We start from the raw sequence: 18,374 nt of genomic DNA, 5'->3' as shown, positions 1-18,374 counted from the left end.
TTCTAAATCAATAATCGAACCTACTAAAACTACTATGTATCCCCTTTTCCTATTTAATTTACTGTTTAATATCCTTAAATTATTGACTGATTTTGCCTTTATTCATTTACATTGTTATATCTGCAAATTCGAAAAAACAAATAAGGTGGTTACTTAGTAATTGTTTACCAACATGACTGGTCATGCATTTGTTGACTTGAAACTACGGTTCATTCGTTCATCTTATCTTGATTTTATTTATGCATTTTTATTTTAAATTGTTGTGAGATTTATGTTTCAATCCAATTTTCATTAGTTTTCATGATATCTTGCTGTTATTTATGCATTTTGTATTATAAATTATCGTGAGATTTATTATTTAACATCAGGAGGTTTAATTTTCTACTAATGACCTTAAAGAATTTATTTTAGAATATAAGTTAATAAATATGAAACTTGTATATGTGATAGTATCTAATTTGATCATAGTATCAAATATATATATATATATATATATTTTTATATAAAAGCTATCATAATTTAAAGAGAGAATAAGATGTTGTAAAATTTGAGATTTAATTTATTAAAATATTTTTAAAAAATAATTATTTAAATTAATTAAATTTAAATTTAAATTCGACATCAAATATATTTATTTTTGAATAAAACGATAATAAACCAATTCAATTTAAACTTTATTATAATAGGTTATTGATTTCCGATGCGTGATAAATTCAAATATTATGTACGTACTACCCATGAAATGCTTAACGTAATAACATGCGCAACATTTCAAGTCCATGATATAATATGGAGTTGACTGTTATAAAACTTTAATGCTATTTTTAATTTAGATAAATGTATGTATTGATTATTTATGTGACATGCTCAAAATTCATTTTAATTCTAACATGTATTATCTAAAAAACAGCTAATGACATGATATAAAATCAATCAGTTCTAAACTATATATAAGATAGTGTTTATTAAAATAAACAAAAGTAAAAAAATCAAAGCACTAGCTTTATGGGCCATAGGAGTTTTACTCTTTTTTATCAGCACCTTAATACGCATGCCGTTTTAGTCTCTATTTTACGGGTTCGGATGTCGCTAAGTGCTAGTCAAATAAAGCCAGATTGTAAATATTCCAAAATGTAAAATGTAAACCATACCTGCCGGTCTTTATTGATTGATCATTTACGTAATTTAGTGACCAAAAAAAAGGGTAATTCAACGAAAGAAATGTTTGGACAAACAAATACCTAAGCGAAAGAAATCAATATTTGTTATTGAATGCTTTCTTGGAGGCATAAATAATTGTGACATAGTCGAATCCTTAAGTAACCAACACTGAACATTTGTTTTTCTTTTTAAAATAAGTTTTTTAAATAAAAAATTGTAATATAACAATAAAAAAAATAAAAATTAAGATTTAAAATTTAAATTTATTAAATGTTATTTTTTTAAAATAATTTAATTAAATAAGTTAAATTTCAAAATTTTATTTTAATAAAAAAAAGAACTGAAAAGCTATAGATGGACTTTAAAAAATTTTCATTATTCGAAGAAAAATCATGGTAAATGGTAAATTTACTCGAACTTACAAGATTATATAAAATGTGAAAAAGTGTTAGCATCGCATGCACTTGGTACACACCAAAATGATTACAGCCATTCATCATTCAACCAATGTGCAAAACTCGCGTGTATGTGCCGCCAACGCAAACGCATTATTGACCATCAAACGACGACGCATCGGGATCATTTACCTTTGGTTTCCGTACGCCGCGCCACGTGATTCAACCCGAGTAAACTTGTCATCCTCTCCTCTCTCTCAAAAAATGGAGAGAGAGAGAGAGGGTCGCTTGCACAGACCCAAAACCCTAAGCGAGGGAACACTTTTTTTTGCAAGTCCATAAATGCCCTTCCCTCATTCTCCTTATATCAACCACTCGAACCTTCCCATTCTCTTCTTCTTCTCACAGAACTTGAACGATAAACGTACTGAAAAAGAATTTTCATCGCTTAAATCTCTTTCGTTCTTTGGCTCAGATTCTTTTCTCTTCTCAATCAGAGTCCTAATCGGTAAGATTTTTTTTTATAAAATTTGTCGTTATTTTAATTGCTTAAATAAGAATAAAGAATAATCATGTTAATATTAGGGTTAGGATTTACCGATATTTGTTGAGTTTTTTATTGAAACTTGAAATGAAATGTTTGAGATGGATGATGATAAGAAATTGCTTACATTTGTGCCATTGACGGTAGTTTGTGGGGGGGGGGGGGTTGTGGCTTTTTGGACAGTTTACTGCACTATATGCTTCCTAGAAAGAGAGCAGGTGGAGAGGTTGTAGAAGGAGAGAGTGAAAACAACAATAACGGCAACAACTTAAAAGACGTCGCCCCTGTCACACCGCCGATCAAGAAACATCGCATCTGTGCCACTGCTGCCACTGAGTCGACGGCTAATAACAACACCGTGACCATAGGGAACAATAGCAGTAACAACAGTAGCAGTAGCGTGGTCGAGCCACCGGTCATGGCTCCCGGTGACGCGAATCACAATGATATAGATGAGGATCTGCACAGCCGGCAGCTTGCCGTGTATGGCCGCGAGACCATGCGGCGGCTTTTTGCCTCCAATATCCTCATCTCTGGGATGCAGGGTCTCGGTGCTGAAATTGGTACTGATTTCCTACTTTCTTTAATTTTTCTCTTTCTTGTGTTTTTGAAAATGAATCTCGTGTTCTTTTGAAATATAAATTGACTCTGTTGTTTCTATGTTTTCTTTTTTGGCGTTCTTTAACAATGTGCTTTTGTGCTGCATGATGACTGTGACTTTTGAGGTTTTAATTGCATTAATGCAGAATTATGTTTTGTATTATCGTTGTTTGAAGTTAATTATGGCTTCGTTGGTCGACAATTAGTTCAATGCTGTTGTTAATAGCGTTCTGAGATCTTAGGGCAAAACCCTCTTATCTTTTTCTTGTTTTGTAATATGTAGTAAAATAATTGTATAATTTTTATGGATTATTATCTTATACATTGGCCATGGAGTTTAATAACCACACAGAGGGTTTATTACTTGCCATGTGTCCATCTACTAATGAATAAAGAAACTGAATTATTTCATTAATTTTAAATGAACATGTCACAAACATATACACCCACATACATGGAGTTTATGAACTCTGCTCCAGAGTATGGTTTAAAAACCCTTAATTTGATTTGAATTTAATATCCATATTGTTAAGTTTGTGATTGCCAGTTTTTGCTTGCTTCAATGTCACTTTTGCTTTCTGCAGCAAAGAATCTCATTCTTGCCGGTGTCAAGTCTGTGACCTTGCATGATGAAGGAGTAGTTGAGTTGTGGGATTTGTCCGGTAATTTTGTTTTCTCTGAGGATGATGTTGGTAAGAATAGGGCACTTGCTTCTGTTCAGAAGTTGCAGGAGCTAAACAATGCTGTCGTCATTTTGACCTTAACAACAAATTTGACCAAAGAACAACTTTCTAATTTCCAGGTATTTCCTTCACATTAAGTTACTTATTGATGGATCTAGTACTTTGCTTATGTACTAACTACCAAGTTTAGACTTTCTGTGATGTTTTTTTGTTAGTATTGAATTCTAGCGTTGGGGATAAAATGTAATTTGACAACAATTTGTTCAACTAGATTTCCTATTAGACCAGAGACTACAGAATTTGGACACTTGGAAGAATAAAATTTAACTACAAAATTCTGCTTGAGTGGTCATAGCTCCCTCTGTGTTCTCTCGTGTTATGCATTTTGCCTGTCATCTTGTATTCAGTTGGTTACTTTCTCACTGGTGCAGGCTGTTGTATTCACTGATATAAGTCTTGAAAAAGCCCTTGAGTTTAATGACTACTGCCATAATCATCAGCCTCCCATTTCCTTCATCAAGACTGAAGTAAGAGGCCTTTTTGGAAATGTCTTTTGTGACTTTGGTCCTGAGTTTACTGTTTTTGATGTTGATGGGGAGGAGCCACACACGGGTATAATTGCATCCATCAGCAACGACAACCCTGCCCTAGTATCATGTGTAGATGATGAAAGGCTCGAGTTTGAGGATGGGGATCTTGTCATGTTCTCTGAAGTTCAAGGAATGACAGAACTCAATGATGGAAAGCCACGAAAGATTAAAAGTGCAAGGCCATGCTCATTTACTGTTGAGGAGGACACCACAAATTTTGGTACGTATGTGAAAGGTGGCATTGTCACACAAGTGAAACAGCCCAAGGTGTTGAATTTCAAGCCATTGAGAGAAGCTCTTAAAGATCCTGGCGATTTTCTTCTGAGTGATTTCTCAAAGTTTGACTGCCCACCTCTCCTGCACATAGCATTCCAAGCACTGGATAAGTTTATTTCTGAATTTGGTCGATTCCCTATTACTGGATCAGAAGAGGATGCTCAAAAACTTGCATCTATTGCTGCTAACATCAATGAGTGCCTTGGAGAGGGAAAGCTAGAAGATATTAACCCAAAACTTCTGAGGCACTTTGCCTTTGGTGCCAGGGCAGTATTGAATCCCATGGCTGCCATGTTTGGGGGAATTGTGGGACAAGAGGTTGTCAAAGCATGTTCGGGAAAATTTCATCCTCTTTTTCAGGTTGGCTGGAACTACTCTCTCTCTCGCGTATGTTTGTCTCATTGCTGTATGTGTACGTCTGTTTTGACTATCTATCTACACATGCATGTATGGTAAGATGTCTAATTAATGGCAAATTGATGAACCTAGTTTGAAGTTTTAAGCATCTGTTAACATTAATCTGTTGGACTAGGCAGTTTTGTTTTTGTAAGAATTGGAGACTTTGTTAAATAGGAGGGTGTATTGGCATCTTTTAAGCTCAATTACTTTCTACAGGAACTTAATCTGGGCAGTTTTATTCAACTTGTTTAATTTGTGATAATTCCAAAGCTGATATATAATACTGCCTACTTTTCAGCTCCATTTTTAGTGGACAATTAACCTTAGATCACTTTGTTTTCAACAGTTCTTCTATTTTGACTCAGTGGAGTCACTTCCTGCTGGACCCTTGGACTCTAGTGATTTTAAACCATTGAATAGCCGTTATGATGCACAAATATCGGTTTTTGGCTCCAAACTTCAGAAGAAGCTGGAAGATGCAAAAGTGTTTATGGTTGGATCTGGGGCCCTAGGCTGTGAGTTCCTGAAAAATGTAGCATTGATGGGTGTTTCATGTGGCAGTCAGGGTAAGCTAACAATCACTGATGATGATGTAATTGAGAAGAGCAACCTCAGCAGGCAGTTTTTGTTCCGTGATTGGAACATTGGGCAGGCTAAATCAACTGTTGCTGCTTCTGCTGCTGCATCCATAAATCCTCAGCTTAAAATTGAAGCTTGGCAAAATCGTGTGGGTCCTGAAACTGAGAATGTTTTTAATGATGCCTTCTGGGAGAACCTTACAGTGGTCATTAATGCATTAGATAATGTTAATGCTAGGCTGTATGTTGATCAGAGGTGCCTATATTTCCAGAAACCGCTTCTTGAATCAGGAACTCTTGGTGCTAAATGCAACACCCAGATGGTGATTCCTCATCTAACTGAGAACTATGGAGCCTCGAGGGACCCACCTGAAAAACAAGCACCTATGTGCACGGTGCACTCTTTTCCACACAATATTGACCACTGCTTGACATGGGCTCGATCAGAATTTGAGGGCTTGCTCGAGAAAACTCCTGCCGAAGTGAATGCCTATCTGTCAGACCCGGTTGAATATGCCACTTCAATGAGAAATTCTGCTGATGCTCAGTCTAAGGATAACTTAGAGCGCATCCTTGAGTGCCTTGACAGGGAAAAATGTGAAACATTCCAAGATTGTATCACCTGGGCTCGCCTAAGGTAGTACTCTAGATGATGAGGAAAATGCTTTGTTTACATTGGTTTCTAATACGATTTTTTTGATAATGACATTTTGCTTCTTTTGTACTCAGATTTGAAGACTATTTTGTTAACCGGGTGAAGCAGTTAATATTTACATTTCCTGAAGATGCTGCAACCAGTACTGGGGCTCCCTTCTGGTCTGCTCCAAAGCGATTCCCACATCCGCTTAAGTTTTCAGCTGCTGATCCTAGCCATCTCAACTTTATTATGGCGGCATCTATACTTAGAGCTGAAACATTTGGTATCCCAGTCCCTGACTGGGTCAAGAATCCTAAGATGTTGGCTGAGGCAGTTGAGAAAGTAATTGTCCCGGATTTTCAGCCAAAGGAAGGTGTGAAAATTGAGACAGATGAGAAGGCTACTAGTCTTTCCACTGCCTCTGTGGATGATGCAGCCATTATTAATGAGTTGCTCTTCAAGTTAGAGCTTTGCAGGAACAATCTGCCATTAGGATTCAGGATGAAACCAATTCAATTTGAAAAGGTTTGCTCATATCTTGTCTGTTGTGGTAACTTGTAATTATGTCTTTTTGAGCTTATCCTTATTCTGGATTATATTTTAATCTTAGTTCTAGAAACCTTTTGTAGTTATTATGATAGAAAGTTGGCCAAACTTGTCCGTCTTTATTGTATGCTTCTTGTCTGGTTGTGATTGGTGGAAAATTTTTGTATATGACTCTTAGTGGGAAACTAGCTTCGAGGTTTTACTTTCTTTGGAGTATGATGTTCTTTTAAATGATTAATTGCCCCTTTACAACATTGCGAATAAGGTATTTTTGTGTCAGTTAAGCCTTTAATCAACCTGTGATTAATGCTAATGTAATTCCATGAATTGCAGGATGATGATACAAACTATCACATGGATCTTATTGCTGGGCTTGCCAACATGAGGGCAAGGAACTATAGCATTCCTGAGGTGGATAAGCTTAAAGCCAAGTTTATTGCTGGAAGAATCATACCGGCAATTGCCACTTCCACAGCTATGGCTACAGGTCTTGTCTGCCTTGAGTTATACAAGGTTCTAGATGGAGCACATAAGGTGGAGGACTATAGAAATACATTTGCAAACTTAGCACTGCCTTTGTTCTCTATGGCTGAGCCAGTTCCGCCTAAGGTCATGAAACACCGTGACATGAGCTGGACTGTATGGGACAGGTGGATCTTGAGAGATAATCCCACTCTGAGGGAACTCATCCAGTGGCTCAAAGATAAGGGTTTGAATGCTTACAGCATATCCCATGGAAGTTGCCTGCTTTTCAACAGCATGTTCCCAAGACACAGAGAACGATTGGATAAGAAGGTGGTGGATGTGGCTCAGGAAATTGCCAAGGCAGAATTGCCTCCTTACAGATCCCACTTGGATGTGGTTGTGGCATGTGAGGATGATGAAGACAATGACGTTGACATTCCTCAGATATCCATCTACTACCGCTGAGTTGTTTTCTTTAATCCGCCTAATTACTGAAGCCGTGATTTTAGGATGAGAAGTTTCTCGTAGTGGGTTTCTATTCTGGTGCTATAGCGTTGAGCACATTTTTTTCATATAAAATTGAAGTACTTTAATTGCAGAATGTGATATAATCTTTTTACTTTTATTTATGTTATTTATCGGCCATGCGTCTTTTTTTTATTATTATTATTCTTTCATGCTATTTTCCCACCCTTTTCATCCAAGTTTCAGACATGGGAAAAGAAGGAAAAAGAAAATTTGGATTCTTGTACATATTGGCGTGAGAGTCAAGCTTGGTCGCATGTGGCCATTCCTTAACCGAGCAAACATATCAAAGTAGCGGTCATTTTTGAAAGAGCAGTATTCAAACACTTTAAAAGGATTCATTTCGCTCTTTTAATTAGAGATTAATCGAATCGATACATAAAAATTTTAAATTTGATTTTCAAATAATGATTTAATATTTGATTTAAATTTCATTAAATTTTATTTTTTAATTTAAATTTGATTCGTGATTAAAATTTAATTATTTAAATTTATTTGATTAATATATAAAAATAAATTTAATTCTTATATTTAATAAAAATTTAATTATTTATATTTGAATTTAAATTTAAAATATTTTATTAATTAAAATAAAAAATAATATTAAAATATAAAAATTCGATTAAATTAATAAATTATTTAAATTAAATATAAAAATATTTAAATTCGATTTATCAATAAATTAAATTATTTAAATTTAAATTCGATTAAATAATAATTAAATTAAATCTAAATTTTATTAAAATTAAAGTCAAACAGATCACTAATATACTATTTACACCTATTATCTCAGTGCCCCGTACGCTCCCTGTCAACTCAGCCCCAGCTGATTCTATGTTTTTCTTTTATTCTTCCAGGGTAAACCTTTTTCCCCCATTTCTTCTGATCAATTTTCTTTGAATGGTAGTCTTACTAAAACAAAAAAAAAAAAAAAAAGATAGAATATTTCATAACAAGATTTCATAAGATTCTATTCTTCTGCTGTAATTGTCTTAATCGGTGCGCTTCCTTTGCCTCTCTTCTGCCTTTGAATCAACGTTCAAGTTAGGTTTTGGTTTGGGGGGGGGGGGGGGGGTTTCATAGTTTCTGTTCCGATCTTTGTCGGTTATTTGTACCACAACTTTCTTCCTCTCATCCACCATAACTGCTTATTAATCTTTATGTTTTTATATACTTGTGGCACTGACCGTAATTTATATGGGGTTTTGTGGCATTTTCGGCAGTTTACGACTGTATATGCTTCCTAGAAAGAGAGCTGCTGCTGATGGAGTCGTTGTTATAGAAGCTGACCCCGAAACCACCGCTACCACCAACGATAACAGCGCAGCTGCATCATCCTTCAAGAAGCACCGTCTTGATAGCTGCATCATCGCCGTAACTGCTACCCAATCAACGGCCAAGAACGGGGATAATAGTGCAACAATAGGAACCAATAGCGACCGGAGTAACAGTACAGTAGTTGAATCTTCATCATCGATCATGGCTCTTGGCGATGCGAATCACACTGAAATCGATGAGGATCTCCATAGTCGCCAGCTGGCCGTCTATGGCCGAGAGACTATGAGGCGGCTTTTCGCATCGAATATTCTTATTTCTGGGATGCAGGGTCTTGGAGTTGAGATTGGTATGAATTTTCAAAACTTAAATGTTCTTTGTATCCTTTCTTAATTTTTGAAACAAATTTGATTTGCCCTTATCTATCTGCAATCATAATTGCTTTTCCTTATGTGTGGAGATAGATCCTGTTTGTAGTTACATCGAATGGTTGTTCCCAATCATGAATTTAGGGTTTTAAAGTTATGTCTTGTTCATGATGATTTCTGTTGATGGGTCGATTCTCTCTCTAAATTTGCCTATGCAAACATTGGTATTTGAGTTTCTAAATGATCGCTGTATGGTTATTGAACGGGTGGATGAAAAGGTGAGGGAAATCCGTGTGGTATGAGCGTAAAATTATGCCATGACTAATCAATCTATGATTTATAAGGAATGTCCGATCTCAATCCCCTGGTTAGAATTCTTTTTGGTTGTCTTATGTGATGTATATTTGATGGTTATAGGTTGATGCTGTGCCTTAATTCATGAGGGATTGGGTGTTGATGTGCTAGATTTGTTCTGTGGTTTGTTTTTGCAGCATTATATCTGATATTCTCACTGACTTTTATGTGTTATTATTGTGCAGCAAAGAATCTCATTCTTGCTGGTGTCAAGTCTGTGACGTTGCATGATGAGGGGGTGGTGGAGTTGTGGGATTTTTCCAGTAACTTTGTGTTCTCTGAGAGTGATATTGGCAAAAACAGGGCTCTTGCTTCTGTGCAGAAGTTACAAGAGCTTAACAATGCTGTGATCATTTCCACCTTAACAACAAAATTAACTAAGGAACAACTTTCTGACTTCCAGGTATTTCCTCATCTTTGAGTCTCGATTCATAATTGCTTACCTTGTCATTTTTGAAGTAGTAAAGGTTAACTGAATTTTGAATTGCTTCATTATGTTTTGTAACAAACCTAGAGAAATCATGCTAAGATTGATTATCATCATCTCAAAATTCCACAAATTTTCCCTATCTCAGTTATGAATAAAACTAAATTGAGCTAGTTTTAAGCTGGGAAAAGATGGGATATGAAGGAGAGCTCTGGAAAGTGTGTTTATACTATAAAAAATGTTTTAATTTGATCTAAAATCTTGCTCTATATTGCATGTGTATTTTGGTGATTTGCACATTTTCTGCATATTCCATCACATAACTCATCATCCCTGTTTTGCAGGCTGTTGTATTTACTGATATCAGTTTTGAGAAAGCCATTGAGTTCAATGATTACTGTCATAATCATCAGCCTCCTATCTCTTTCATCAAGGCTGAAGTTAGAGGTCTTTTTGGTTCCATATTTTGTGATTTTGGACCCGAGTTCACTGTAGTTGATGTCGATGGAGAGGATCCTCACACAGGTATAATTGCGTCCATTAGCAATGACAACCCAGCTCTTGTATCATGTGTTGACGATGAGAGGCTTGAGTTTCAAGATGGGGATCTTGTTGTCTTCTCTGAAGTTCATGGAATGATAGAACTAAATGATGGAAAACTGAGGAAGATTAAGAATGCAAGGCCATATTCATTTACTCTTGAGGAGGATACCACCAATTTCGGTACATATATAAAAGGTGGTATTGTTACACAGGTGAAACAGCCCAAGGTGTTAAATTTTAAACCATTAAGAGAGGCTCTCAAAGACCCTGGTGATTTCCTGCTTAGTGATTTCTCAAAGTTTGACCGTCCACCTCTGTTACACTTAGCATTCCAAGCACTGGATAATTTTGTCTCTGATATGGGACGCTTCCCAGTTGCTGGTTCAGAAGAAGATGCCCATAAACTTATTTCTATTGCTGGTAACATTAATGAGAGCTTGGGAGATGGAAGGGTGGAAGATATCAACCCGAAACTTTTGCAACACTTTGCCTTTGGTTCCAGGGCTGTACTGAATCCCATGGCTGCCATGTTTGGTGGAATTGTGGGACAAGAGGTTGTCAAAGCATGCTCTGGAAAATTTCATCCCCTCTTTCAGGTTGGTATTCGTTATTCTTTTTGCAAATTGCTTTCTGTTGGAGTGGTTAATTTAGAATTTACACCCACTCACCCGTATGCATGCATTTTTGGAATTAAAATGAATCATAATGTGCTTTTGAGCAATGCTCTTTGGGTAGGAAATTATAAGTTTAAGTTTTTTGAAGTAGCATAGAAGAGGAAAAGGAGGAGCTTTGTTTTTAAAAATTTAACCCAAGTCATCTGAAAAGAAAGGTGTTAGACTTAAAGTTCTGATGGAATACCTTGAATTGTGGCTCAAACATCTTTTTACAGTCACTTACCCTCCTCATCCTCCTTTTCCCTTCATTGTTACTGTCTCAAAGACTTGAAAACAAGAGTTTATGACTTTCTCTTTAGAGTTCATTGAAACTTATTCAACTTTTTTTTTTCGTCTGTTGTACTAATCTTCTATCATTTGATTCTACAGTTCTTTTATTTTGACTCGGTGGAGTCACTTCCTACCGAGCCTCTGGACCCTAGTGATTTCAGACCATTAAATAGCCGATATGATGCACAAATTTCAGTGTTTGGGTCCAAGCTCCAAAAGAAACTGGAGGATGCAAAAGTGTTTATGGTGGGATCTGGTGCACTAGGTTGTGAGTTCCTAAAAAATATTGCTCTGATGGGAGTTTCATGCGGTGGCAAAGGAAAGCTTACCATCACTGATGATGATGTAATTGAGAAGAGCAACCTCAGCAGGCAGTTTCTCTTCCGGGATTGGAATATTGGGCAGGCCAAATCCACGGTTGCTGCTTCTGCTGCAGCATCAATAAATCCTTGTTTAAATATTGAAGCTTTGCAAAACCGTGTGGGTCCTGAAACTGAAAATGTGTTTGATGATACCTTCTGGGAGAATTTAACTTTGGTTGTTAATGCATTGGATAATGTCAATGCCAGGCTTTATGTTGATCAGAGGTGCTTATATTTCCAGAAACCACTTCTTGAGTCTGGAACCCTAGGTGCTAAATGTAACACACAGATGGTTATTCCTCACCTAACTGAAAACTATGGTGCTTCAAGGGACCCACCTGAGAAACAAGCTCCCATGTGCACTGTGCACTCATTCCCTCACAATATTGACCATTGTTTGACATGGGCTCGCTCTGAGTTTGAGGGTCTACTTGAGAAAACTCCAGCTGAAGTGAATGCTTATTTGTCCAGCCCAGTTGATTATAAAGCTGCACAAAGGAATGCTGGGGATGCTCAGGCAAGAGATAATTTGGAGCGTGTTCTTGAATGCCTTGAGAAAGAAAAGTGTGAGACATTCCAGGATTGCATCACTTGGGCTCGTCTAAGGTAATTATTTTGATGTTTGATCTAATTTTATGTTTATGGTTGAAAATAGTGTCTTTGTTTCATTTGCTTCTGACTTCGTACTTCTTTTGTGCCCAGATTTGAAGACTATTTCGTTAACCGTGTAAAGCAGCTGATTTATACATTCCCCGAAGATGCTGCAACCAGTACGGGGGCTCTGTTCTGGTCTGCCCCAAAACGATTCCCTCATCCACTTCAGTTCTCAGCAGCTGATCCAAGTCACGTGCAGTTTATTATGGCTGCTTCTATCCTGCGAGCTGAAACATTTGGCATTCCCATTCCTGATTGGGTTAAGCACCCGAAGATGTTGGCTGAGGCTGTCGAGAAAGTGATAGTTTCAGATTTCCAGCCGAAGAAAGATGCAAAAATTGTAACAGATGAGAATGCTACTACTCTCTCTACTGCATCTGTGGATGATGCAGCAGTTATCAATGAACTCATCTTCAAGTTAGAGCTTTGCACGGAAAATTTGCAAAAGGGGTTCAAGATGAAACCTATTCAATTCGAAAAGGTTTGTCTTATTTTTAACTTGTTCTGATACATTTATTATGTTTATTTTTTGGGCCTTTTCACCTCTTTATTATATAAATTTCACTTATTTAGTTTCATGAGGACTTGAACAAACGAATATTTTTTATTAGGATTATCTCTTGAATTTGCAGGATGATGATACAAACTACCACATGGATATGATAGCTGGGCTTGCAAATATGAGGGCCAGGAACTACAGCATTCCTGAGGTGGACAAGCTCAAGGCCAAGTTTATTGCTGGAAGAATCATCCCTGCAATCGCTACCTCCACAGCTATGGCCACAGGTCTTGTCTGCCTGGAGCTTTACAAGGCTCTGGATGGAGGCCACAAACTGGAGGACTACCGTAACACTTTTGCAAACCTTGCACTGCCTCTGTTCTCTATGGCCGAGCCAGTTCCGCCCAAAGTCATCAAACACAGTGACATGAGCTGGACTGTTTGGGACAGGTGGATCCTGAGAGACAACCGAACTTTGAGGGAACTCATCCAGTGGCTGAAGGATAAAGGGTTGAATGCCTACAGCATATCTTATGGAAGTTGCTTGCTGTATAATAGCATGTTCCCTCGGCACAGAGAGCGAATGGACAAGAAGGTGGTAGATCTAGCCCGGGAAGTGGCAAAGGCTGAATTGCCTCCAAACAGAAAGCACCTGGATGTTGTCGTGGCTTGTGAAGATGACGAGGACAATGATATTGACATTCCTCAGATTTCTATTTACTTCAGCTAGATTTTTTTTCTCAATCCCTGCTGCGTGGGGTTGTGATCTAGGATAAAACTTTCGCAATGGTGTTACATCAATGAGAACACAAAATGGATATTTTTCACAGTAAATTCAAACGTTAACTTCGATTTCCAATATGATAATGACCCCTAATTGATTGGGTTTTGCTTTATCTTGACTTGCTTTACGTCATTAGTGTATTAATCTTCTCATTCATCCAAGGGAAACCCATAAATTGGTTGTATATATTTAGCTTATAAGTTATTTTTGTTATGTGTTAAAGGGGGGGAAGAAAACAGGTGGTCTCGCTGATACATATACACAACTAATTAAATTCGTTACCTGTTGCCTTTCAATTGTAAAAAAAGAATCTGTTTTTCCTGAATGGATTTATTTCACCGTCCTTCAGAAAAAGGATTACTGACAAGTAGTACTACTAATTCATTAAGAAACTGACATTTAGGCAATGTTTTTAAAAGGAATCTACGGTTTAAACTATTCACAACATAAACAGAATCAATGTTTGCAAACCACATAATGGTAAGTGTAGTAATTAATTTTTATCAGCACCTTCATCAAATGCAGCAGAGCTTACAACTCGAAAATCCAGCTGCTTCTGATGCTTCGAGCGCCGGCGTTTATCAAAGTCTTCCCAGCCTTCAAACTATTGAAAGATGGTCTTGATTAGGCAATCTCAAATGACTAAACCTCAAAGGAGGCCCACTTCAGGGAATATAGAAAGAGAAGTACACACCTGACGAAGGACATCCATTGTGATTTCTGTGTTGTGGAGATCCAGTGTTGCGAGCTGAAGACACTCCTTGAATAATGTACAAGGGAGGCATGTTAGCCCATTATTACTAAGATACAATGCCTGCACACACAGTAAGGACAGACAATGCAATAAAATACATGGCTAATAAACATACAATAATTGGTTTTCTCTTGCTCACCTATTTGATCTGCCCTTGTAAATACATATTTTACGAAGGGAAAGCTCAAGAAATGACAACCAACCTTTTGCCAGATGGTATACACACCGGCTTCCCATGTGAATGTCTTGAATGACATTCGTTTGGTGAAAAATTAATCAACCAGGTGGTTGGGGATTTATTTGTGGGGTTCCCATAATGAGCTTAAGCTAGGTAGAGCAAATTAAAAAAAAAAAAGGCAGATAAAACTGACAGAATAAAGAACCTAGAGGGGACCTTTAAATTGTGTAAATTGCCAACTGTCTCTGGCAGCTCTGACAGAAGATTTGCTGAAAGATCAACCTGAAACACATTAAGCAGTTTACTTAAACCATGCACCATACTTGGTGTACAATAGCTTGATTACATTTAAATACAAACGTCAAGAATCCTATACCTCGCTAAGAGAATTACATTCCCCAATACACGCAGGAATAGTGGTTATCCTGAATAAGAAAAAATGAGTAACACCAACAGTAACATAAGTGATTTTATCATGCATAGAAAAGAAGCCTATTTTACAGCCCTTTAATGCATCCTAATCTCAATATTACCTATTATTATTGGCCTTCAAAACTTCAAGCTGAGCCAGAATACCTATTTCATTTGGAAGGGTAGTCAACTTATTGTTGGCGACGTGAAGTTGCCTAAGAGAAGTTAGGAAGCCAAGTGCAGAAGGCAAAGCGGTCAAGCTGCAGATCAAATTTGATTTTAGATATTACATATGCAAGCCCAACCGTGGAGTAAACAAAGTAAACATGATATTAACATTCTATATCTATACCATGGAAATACAGTTGTATTACAAGCAATATAACAAGAAGCGACCTTAGCATTTTCCTACTACATGAAGTTAGTTGAATAGATCATATTGTATCAGTAATAAAGCTCTAACAAGACCATGTCCTCAGGAAGCGTCATAAAAAAGTAAGTCCCCCCCCCCCCCCCCGGCAAGCAATATTACGCAACAAATAACCAGTGAAAGAAAGATAATGAATGTATGTTTTGATCTTGATCCTTGTGAAACAAAAAAGGAACTTTGACGAACCCCTGATAATATCCACAAATGGCTTGTTTTTGGTAAAAGATGGACATTACTATATGTAAATTCGGGTGAATGGTACACATCAGTACTCCAGTGCACTTCCCTAAGTCAGAATAAATATGTTTTCGAACCCTCTCTTTAAAATTTAAAGTGTATGTTCCTGCACAAATCTTAGCCATCACTTGTTTTGATTCTACATATTGATTGTTTTGAACTAAAAGAAAACTTTTTGGTAGAATAGTCACCTTATGTATAATATCTTCACTCTCAATAATTACATACACTATCCTACTATTCAACAACCTGAAAACAAAGGATTCTCCATAGCTACTTTAAGCCTCGTATTGGTTTATAAGCTAGCGTTTCCCCCCTAACCCCATCAGAGGGAACCACTCCTCCCCTAATGGAGAGGAGATGAAAGGTAGAGACCCAAGGAAAGTTGAAGTCCCTACTCTATTCCAGCCCTAGCCACTATGAAGAAGTTCGCGGGTTACGAAGGGCTATGAAGAAGCCATGGGTTGAGAACGAGAATTGAACTCTATGAAATTTAATCTCCCATTGTTCCTCAATAGCTCAGCGGTAGAATGGTCGGCTGTTAATTGACTAGTCGCAGGTTCAAATCCTACTTGAGGAGATTTGATTCATTCTGAATCAAATAATTCAGAACGTCAGAATGAAAGGGTTTGCTTTGACTTTTAAGAGTAGGTATAATGCCTAGTACACAGCAATGACCAAAACTCATTAATACCTCAAAGAAAAGGGCTTCAGCAGCAGCAGCTAGCACCTAAAAGGCATGGCTTTCACAACTTTGGATGCAAATTGGACATTTGTTTTATAAAAGTAAACTCTAACCACAAAATACTTTTTTGTAAGCTCTATAGAAGGTTTAGATCAGGTGTCGAAGCATTTTGAGTTGAAAAGGAGAATGTACATTGATAAAGTTCAGTGCTACCTTCTCTCCTTTGTTTATTTATTTTTATTTATGTCTTTAATCTAAAACTTGGCAACATTGTTCTTGCTGGAACAACTGTTCCTACATGTTTTCATAGCAGTGTACATGAAGATTGTGTTTACCAGGCATTGCAAGTAAAATTAGTGGAAAGTACATTGGGATTACAACTTGAATAGAGCAAGAAGAAAGTTGATATCTAAAGGAGAAAAAACTCACTGGTTCTGATTGATGGATAGAACTGTTAGGTACTTCATAGATGTTAGTCCTTCCCAGTGAATGGCTTCATCAGAAATACCATTTGCATTGAGGAACAGTTTCTACAAAGTTTTGAGATTCCCTCGCATTATGTATGAAATAATCTAGAATAAAAATATTCAAGTATCTCAAATAAAATTCCAGGAACACAAAGGAAAAAGGCCTGTTCACCTGAATGGAATTCAAACTGCTGATTTTGCTAGGAACATCTTGGATGCTGTTGTTATTGACATCCAGGACTCTTGCAGAAGATCCACAATCCCATACTTCATCAGGTATGGCCTTACAAAATCCAAACAACAAGAATAATTTGTTCTATAAATGTTAATCAATGTAGGAACCTTGCTTCTTCAATCTATAACTAAAACAACACGAGAATGTGATGAATCATGTTTAAACTATGAAAACAAGCAAAACATCAATTGACTAAAGCAATAAGCCTGAATCATCACAACAAAAAAGGTTATTAAACAAAAATACCTTCAAATTGCAGTCGGCTAATGCTATAACTCCGGTAGCCTTCCATCGTTCCAAACGATTCTTATCCATAGTAATTTCAGTCCTTGCATCGGATTTTTTATAGTCAATTACTGTCCTTGAAATAGGCCGAGTTTGAGCTTCTTTTAGAATAGGACCACCCTGTTCATTAAAAAAACCTTAAACTTAGACAAATTCTTCAATTTGATTCTTTCAATAATCCCTTTAACCCAACAAATTTTCACCCCAGAGAATAAAAAAAAAAAATCCTTCATGAAAATTTTCATTCTCTTTTTAACTTGAAGCTATAAAAATAAAAGGAGAGATATAATTAAAAGCTAAAAAAAATACCCCTTGGTGCAAACCCTGGGAAGCGATAAGCATAAGCTTAGCTCCATTCATGACCTCCGATTCCTTCAATGTCATTGCGTCCACCAAAAGCTTTCCTTAAATTTCAAACCACCCAAAATTTATAAACTTAAAAAGCACAAATAAATATGGCCAAAAAAAAAAAAGAAGACAGAGAGAAGATCGAAACCTTTGAAGATAAGCTTTTGTCCACGGGGAAGAACATTGGTGAGAGGCTGGAGATGAGATTTGAGGTCTTTGATTGTTGAATCCTTCGCTACCGATACTGGTATCGATCTTCCGCTGAACTTCACTATTATGTTAATATTTTCGCTGCTTTCGCCTTCGCCTTTGCTCATTTTTTTTTCTAAAATTTTTTCCCTTTTTTTTTTTTTTTTTTCCCTTCTGTTCCTTGATCTATTCGATCGTTCGAACTCAAACTCCAACTTAACAAAGGGTGTCGTGTTTGCCTCGGCTTCGTTAAGTAGTTTGGGTAGTTTAGAGGTTCGTAATGACTCTAATGACCTTAATAGTCTTCTTTATTTTTCATTTTACCATATAATTATTTTTTCTCCAAAAAAAAATCGAAGATAATTATCTTTTATTATATTTAATTAGTATCTAAAAATGAAATACGATTTATAAGAAAGATTAATTATTTTTTAATATAAAATGATTTAATTTTTTTAAAATAAAAAAATTTATTTTCAATTTATAGAATTAAACGTATATATCTTATTATATCTTTAAAATTTATATAAATAATTTAAATTATAT

At 36.5% G+C, this 18,374-nt stretch overlaps 3 protein-coding genes across 9 annotated transcripts; 2 read left to right on the top strand and 1 right to left on the bottom strand.

Annotated features, from left to right (window-relative positions):
* The first annotated feature begins 1,822 nt into the window (after positions 1-1,822).
* LOC111284560 (ubiquitin-activating enzyme E1 1-like) lies at positions 1,823-7,499 on the top strand. Of its 2 annotated transcripts, XM_022873256.2 has the most exons (7): positions 1,823-2,064; positions 2,284-2,663; positions 3,285-3,502; positions 3,815-4,609; positions 4,995-5,863; positions 5,956-6,388; positions 6,743-7,499. In XM_022873256.2, the coding sequence occupies exons 2-7, from the start codon at positions 2,297-2,299 to the stop codon at positions 7,337-7,339; spliced, it is 3,279 nt and encodes a 1,092-aa protein (XP_022728991.2). In that variant the 5' UTR covers positions 1,823-2,064; positions 2,284-2,296; the 3' UTR covers positions 7,340-7,499. The 2 variants fall into 2 exon arrangements, with proteins under 2 accessions (XP_022728991.2, XP_089618021.1); XM_089761895.1 differs by lacking the exon at positions 3,285-3,502.
* A 699-nt stretch (positions 7,500-8,198) lies between these two features.
* LOC111286413 (ubiquitin-activating enzyme E1 2-like) lies at positions 8,199-13,721 on the top strand. 3 transcript variants are annotated; one of them, XM_089761891.1, is made up of 7 exons: positions 8,199-8,257; positions 8,623-9,023; positions 9,582-9,799; positions 10,168-10,962; positions 11,410-12,278; positions 12,375-12,807; positions 12,959-13,721. In XM_089761891.1, the coding sequence occupies exons 2-7, from the start codon at positions 8,636-8,638 to the stop codon at positions 13,553-13,555; spliced, it is 3,300 nt and encodes a 1,099-aa protein (XP_089618017.1). In that variant the 5' UTR covers positions 8,199-8,257; positions 8,623-8,635; the 3' UTR covers positions 13,556-13,721. The 3 variants fall into 3 exon arrangements, with proteins under 3 accessions (XP_089618017.1, XP_022732085.2, XP_022732086.2); XM_022876350.2 differs by having other exon boundaries at positions 8,199-8,398; XM_022876351.2 differs by lacking the exon at positions 8,199-8,257 and having other exon boundaries at positions 8,423-9,023.
* A 184-nt stretch (positions 13,722-13,905) lies between these two features.
* Positions 13,906-18,051, bottom strand: LOC111286418 (LRR repeats and ubiquitin-like domain-containing protein At2g30105). Of its 4 annotated transcripts, none has more exons than XM_022876358.2 (10): positions 17,788-18,051; positions 17,601-17,695; positions 17,253-17,411; positions 16,944-17,087; positions 16,734-16,834; positions 15,075-15,212; positions 14,918-14,966; positions 14,758-14,823; positions 14,304-14,423; positions 13,906-14,213 (listed from the first exon to the last, which is right to left on the bottom strand). In XM_022876358.2, the coding sequence occupies exons 1-10, from the start codon at positions 17,954-17,956 to the stop codon at positions 14,103-14,105; spliced, it is 1,152 nt and encodes a 383-aa protein (XP_022732093.1). In that variant the 5' UTR covers positions 17,957-18,051; the 3' UTR covers positions 13,906-14,102. The 4 variants fall into 4 exon arrangements, with proteins under 4 accessions (XP_022732093.1, XP_022732095.1, XP_022732094.1 ...); XM_022876360.2 differs by having other exon boundaries at positions 14,304-14,369; XM_022876359.2 differs by having other exon boundaries at positions 16,944-17,054.
* Positions 18,052-18,374: the final 323 nt, after the last annotated feature.

Source organism: Durio zibethinus, chromosome 6 (assembly GCF_047325235.1).
Source record: "Durio zibethinus cultivar Kanyao isolate XHJ-2024 chromosome 6, ASM4732523v1, whole genome shotgun sequence".
Classification (NCBI taxonomy): domain Eukaryota; kingdom Viridiplantae; phylum Streptophyta; class Magnoliopsida; order Malvales; family Malvaceae; genus Durio; species Durio zibethinus.
This window is presented reverse-complemented; position numbering and strand designations above follow the sequence as displayed.

Bases quoted from the DNA above. Each gene is read 5' to 3' on its own strand.
- LOC111284560 (XM_022873256.2), top strand. From the start codon at position 2,297: ATGCTTCCTAGAAAGAGAGCAGGTGGAGAGGTTGTAGAAGGAGAGAGT. The intron at 3,503-3,814 runs GTATTTCCTTCA...TCACTGGTGCAG, and splicing joins AACAACTTTCTAATTTCCAG to GCTGTTGTATTCACTGATAT. The intron at 5,864-5,955 runs GTAGTACTCTAG...TTTTGTACTCAG, and splicing joins ATCACCTGGGCTCGCCTAAG to ATTTGAAGACTATTTTGTTA.
- LOC111286413 (XM_022876351.2), top strand. From the start codon at position 8,597: ATGGGGTTTTGTGGCATTTTCGGCAGTTTACGACTGTATATGCTTCCT. The intron at 10,963-11,409 runs GTTGGTATTCGT...TTGATTCTACAG, and splicing joins AATTTCATCCCCTCTTTCAG to TTCTTTTATTTTGACTCGGT. The intron at 12,279-12,374 runs GTAATTATTTTG...TTTTGTGCCCAG, and splicing joins ATCACTTGGGCTCGTCTAAG to ATTTGAAGACTATTTCGTTA.
- LOC111286418 (XM_022876358.2), bottom strand. From the start codon at position 17,956: ATGAGCAAAGGCGAAGGCGAAAGCAGCGAAAATATTAACATAATAGTG. The intron at 17,088-17,252 runs GTATTTTTGTTT...TAACATTTATAG, and splicing joins TAGCCGACTGCAATTTGAAG to AACAAATTATTCTTGTTGTT. The intron at 14,967-15,074 runs GTAATATTGAGA...TTTCTTATTCAG, and splicing joins TTGAAGGCCAATAATAATAG to GATAACCACTATTCCTGCGT.